Source organism: Pyrus communis, chromosome 8, assembly GCF_041283825.1.
Source record: "Pyrus communis isolate YQ-2024b chromosome 8, ASM4128382v1, whole genome shotgun sequence".
Lineage (NCBI taxonomy): Eukaryota > Viridiplantae > Streptophyta > Magnoliopsida > Rosales > Rosaceae > Pyrus > Pyrus communis.
The window spans coordinates 5,142,226-5,147,022 of record NC_142572.1 but is presented as its reverse complement, the minus strand read 5'-3'; the positions used below and the strand labels follow the sequence as shown (position 1 = coordinate 5,147,022).

The 4,797-nt window shown below is 39.4% G+C and overlaps 1 protein-coding gene across 4 annotated transcripts; it reads left to right on the top strand.

Annotated features, from left to right (window-relative positions):
* The first annotated feature begins 742 nt into the window (after positions 1-742).
* Positions 743-3,188, top strand: LOC137718080 (F-box protein FBW2). 4 transcript variants are annotated; one of them, XM_068457591.2, is made up of 3 exons: positions 743-898; positions 1,679-1,995; positions 2,357-3,188. In XM_068457591.2, the coding sequence occupies exons 2-3, from the start codon at positions 1,688-1,690 to the stop codon at positions 3,030-3,032; spliced, it is 984 nt and encodes a 327-aa protein (XP_068313692.2). In that variant the 5' UTR covers positions 743-898; positions 1,679-1,687; the 3' UTR covers positions 3,033-3,188. The 4 variants fall into 4 exon arrangements, with proteins under 4 accessions (XP_068313692.2, XP_068313693.2, XP_068313694.2 ...); XM_068457592.2 differs by having other exon boundaries at positions 760-898; positions 1,683-1,995; XM_068457593.2 differs by having other exon boundaries at positions 832-1,296; positions 1,683-1,995.
* The last annotated feature ends 1,609 nt before the right edge of the window (positions 3,189-4,797 follow it).

The window sequence follows — 4,797 nt, the reverse complement described above, 5'->3', positions numbered from 1 at the left end:
TGGAGAGCTGGGATTTGTTAAATTCAAGGATTTGGATCATGCAAACTATTCACCGGTTTATTTCCAGAGCCTCAGCAAGGAAGAGAGATACAGGCGGCTACAAAATGAAAACCGATATGTCTCCAACAAGCAAAATCCAAAATAACAAAAACAAAAATAAAAACAAAAGAAAAGAGTGAAAAAGTAAACAAATACGTATGAGGTATGAAAACTAAAGCATTTAATTTAAATTACCAATTAATGCATTATCCAACTCCAACTCTCTCTCTCTTTCACTTTTTCGATAAAAGCTACTAAATTTATTAACAAAATAGAACACGTACGAATTCAAAATAAGGTATTTTATGAACTTGATAAATATATTGTCGGAGATTTCAACTCGTATAAAAGAAAAAAAAACTCTCTCTCCCACTTGAAAAGCAAAAATTAAATAAAAATTGAAAAATAGATACTGAAGTTAAATAAATACGAGGAGTTTTTAATGGGCAAATATCCATACACATAGATGTAATTAAATTTTCAAACTTTTTTAGGGGATGTGTTAGATGGCTAAATGAGTAAAAAATCAGAAAGGGTAATTACATGTATATGTGTGGAGGATATCTGCCATTAAAAACTCCTCGTATTTATTTAATTTTGATAGTTTTCTGTATCCAATTTTCAGTTATTTATTAATTTCTGGTTTCCAAGTGGAGGAGAGAGAGTTGGAGTGTAGATATCCATTAATTAATTTAAATTAAACCCTTTAGTTTTTTTTATCTCATTTCATACGTATTTGTTAGCTTTTTCACCTTTGTTTTTGTTTTTACCTCTTTTGTTCTGGATTCTGCTGGTTGGTGGCAGATGGGTTTCATCTTGTAGCCTCTCTCTTCTTTGCTGAGTCTCTGCGGATAAACCGGTGAGTGGTTTGGATGATCCAAATAACAAATCCCACCTCTTCAGGGCGTTTAATCAGTCTAATGTTGTTGTTATGTTTTCCCATGTAATTTATGTCCAATTTTCTTCGGCAAGAACAAAATCCAGCAAAAAGATCAAAGATTTAATCTTTTCACATTCTGTCGAACTCGTTTGCAAAAGCAGGGACTTCACACTACATCTCAAAGCAGCAGTTGTTGTTTCTTTGCTTCCGCGGTTACCAAATCATTAAAAAATGCAAAATTCAGAACTTAAATTTCGAATTTTTACCTCATTTCTTCAATTCTCATTTGGGTTTCATCCCTCCTCTAGATCTGTTGATGTTCTGTCTTCTAAGTTCTAACCTCTGGATTTTGACAGAATCCTCGTTTTGTTTACACGGTAATGTTGCCGGATCTACCACAACATTTTGGTCTTAATTTTGATGAGAACTAATCTGTCATTTCTCGCTGCTGTTTTTCTGTTTATGTTCTCATACAACTACTGCGGTCCGTAAATTTTGATGTTTGTTCTTTTTCTGTTTATCGGCATAGATGAACATTTTGATTTCCAGCAGTATTTATTCGTGGAAAAATATCATGAATTTACATCTACCCACGCATTGTGTATGAATCTTGATTTTGTCATGAAATTCAAGAAATTTTTTACTTTGACATGAGATTTATGTGCAAAGATCGTTTTTTTTTTTAATTTTTTTTCAACTTAAATGGTATGGATTGACTCGGAAAATTTAATGATTTTTTTTATTATCATTTTTCTAAAGGCAGACTAGATGGAAGGGGGAAGCGATTTTCGGCATTGGGACGATTTGATTCCAGATGCATTGGGTCTGATTTTTAGCAATCTCACTCTCCAGGAGATACTGACAGTGATCCCGAGGGTTTGCCAATCCTGGAACAAGGCAGTGTTGGGGCCTTACTGCTGGCAAGAGATTGACATTGAGGACTGGAGTAACAGATGCCAGCCTCACCACCTCGATCGAATGCTTGAAATGCTGATTGCTAGAAGCTGTGGATCGCTCCGAAAGCTCACAGTTTCCAGCCTCCAAAATGACAGGATCTTCTCCCATATTGCTGAGCAGTAAGCATACTAGCAAATTTTTATCACCACAAAATTTTGTTTTCATTAAGATTTTATGATCACACATTAGTGTATATGCGGATGCTCTGTCATTTTGTTTCAGATAATTGAACATTTTGTGCAAACAGTAAACCCAATAGACTGGATTTAGTACAATTGGAACCTTCAATCATGATTATCTTCTTATATACTTGCAAATCACTGTTAATTATCAGCCGTATATTCAATGTCTTCCGTTAATGAAGGGTTGGTTTTTTTTTTTTTTTTTTTTTTTGTGAATGAAGGAATAGTAGTTTTTTTATGATACAGTTGACGAATTAATGTCTTGTGATTTGAGTCCTGTTTTTCTTGGTTTTGCAAGTACTGGTTCCCTTCAGACCTTGAGACTGCCAAGAAGTGAAATTAGTGATTCTATAGTAGAAAAGACTGCTGGAAGGCTCTCTAATATCACTTTCCTGGATCTTAGCTACTGTGGCAAAATTGGTTTTCGTGCTTTAGAGGCCATCGGAAAGAACTGTAAAATGCTCGTAGCATTGTGTCGGAACATGCACCCATTGGATACAGCAGGCAAGCCTTTGCTGGATGACGAGGCTCGTGCCATTGCCACCACAATGCCAAGGCTCAAGCACCTTGAGATGGCATACCATCTTATCAGCACAGGCAGTGCTCTCCAAATACTCTCGAGCTGCCGCGAGCTCGAGTTCCTGGATTTGAGAGGGTGCTGGGATGTTAAACTTGAGGACAAGTTCCTGAAAGAGAAGTACCCAAAATTGAAGGTTTTGGGGCCTCTTGTTCTGGACTACTTTGAGAGGAATGAGTGGGAAGATTGCTCGGATTTCTCCGATGCTTCTGAGTATTTGGCGTGGGAATTCGTCGCTGGTGAATTGGAGGATTACTATGATGATGACGACGACGACGAGAGTTATGCCGAGATGTGGGATGATGAAGGCAGGCTGGAGCAGCTTGAGCTGAGGTTCTATGAAGGAATTGATCACCATGAAGATGCAGGAGGAGTTGGTTGGCCTCCATCTCCTTAGTAAAATTAAAGTTTGTGTTTTTTTCTTTATTTGTCAAACTGTTTGCTTCTCTTTTTTCAAGCACTTCCTTGATGCTTCTGTTTGGAACTTATTATATCTTTTATGGATATGTATATCTTTCAATGGAAAATGAAAAGCATGGTTTGTTGAGTCTCATTTGTTTGGCCATTGCCTTGTTAGTTGATGACTTTGTGAGTATCTGTGTTGCCAATAATTGCATAAAATGGCAACCAATTTGGACTTGGTTCAGTTGAAAAAGAAAGAGTAGAAAAAGTAGATATTTCTTCTTCACCTAAACAAAAGGGTAGATTTGCAAATGATCTTTTATCACAACGGTGGAAAGAAGTTGAATCTTTACATGACAGTATGTGTTCAAATTTCGTCAATGACTAACTTAACAAAATTCATCTTTGACAGGAAAAAAAAAAGGTTAAATTTACTGCCTGGCCTGCATTTTCCAAGTTAGAATTTTACTTTACTGAATGAGATGGATGTCTGCATCAAGTTCAAACCTATTTTGGATAAAATAAGTTACCCCCGTATGAATTTGTTGACCCTAAAAATTACAAAACCTACGTGGCGCGCAGGCCGAGTAACTAATAAGCTAACTACGTCCTTCGGTCGAATGCGGGGCGTGCCAACTCGTCGGCCGAGCCTGGCCGAGGAGTAAAATTTGTTGATGTAGCTTTGAGCGCGTTGCTGACTTCTTTAATTTGCGATTGCGACCGAGGAAGGAACACTCTCGGTCTCTGGGTTCTACAGCCTGAAGACAAGGCTGCTAATTCTGCGGAGTTCACAAATCGTCCGAGCCCGATTCGGTCACTGTGATTATATTCGTGAGAGTATAAGCACGTTGAATCGAGACCAAGGTGTATGGGCACAGGTACTCGAACGTGATGTATGTCTTGATGGTAAACGTAGTTCGGCCGTCGGAATGCCGAACCCTGAAACTCACTTGTGAGTATCCAATCATAAAACCACTCGGCGACCAGTACGCCGAGCAATGTAATTCGTAACACCTAACTATGCCGAGAAGGCTAGCAAGGTGACCTCTGCCAACAAAGGTTTGAAAACCTTTCTCGACCGAGACTTGGATAGATAATCGGTCGACCTCGACGCAGTGCTGTTTATCCAAACTGAAGATGCTTCTTGGGTGGCTGATTCTGCGGCAGCAGTGCTGTTTATCCAAACTGAAGGTGCTCGCCGGTTGCTTCCACAGTGCTGTTTATCCAAACTGAAGGTGTGTCGGCAGGAAAAGGAAAAGGAAAAAATCTCAAGGTGATTGAGAGGTTTTGTGCAGGGCAATTGTATGCTGAGTTGAAGGTCCCCCAAATGTTGCATGATCTCGTGTATTTATAGTACCCCATTCCTTGAAACCTCCTCTGATTTGGATTGGGAGTCCTTGTCCCATTTTGATTCTGGTTCGAACAAACCTACTCCCATTGAGATTCTGAATCTTCCTCCCTTTGAGGCTTTATTTCTTGCTGGTCGAGAATCCTGGTCGCACCAGGATTTCCTCAATCCTTCCTATTTATCTGGACCTCTTGAGATAGGATTCGGCTGACCCTGCCAGCTGGCCCGGGTTTTATTATCCGGCCCATAGCATCTGTTATTACCTTGGGCCGAGCACATATGACTGCTCGGCCTGCCCAAGATATTTTGGGCCCAAACATTGCCCCCTCGCTTCTGAGGTCGCCGACTGTCACCTCTTGGTCGGGCCTCGACCTTGAAGAAGCGAAGATATTTATTGCTTTTTTGAACTTTA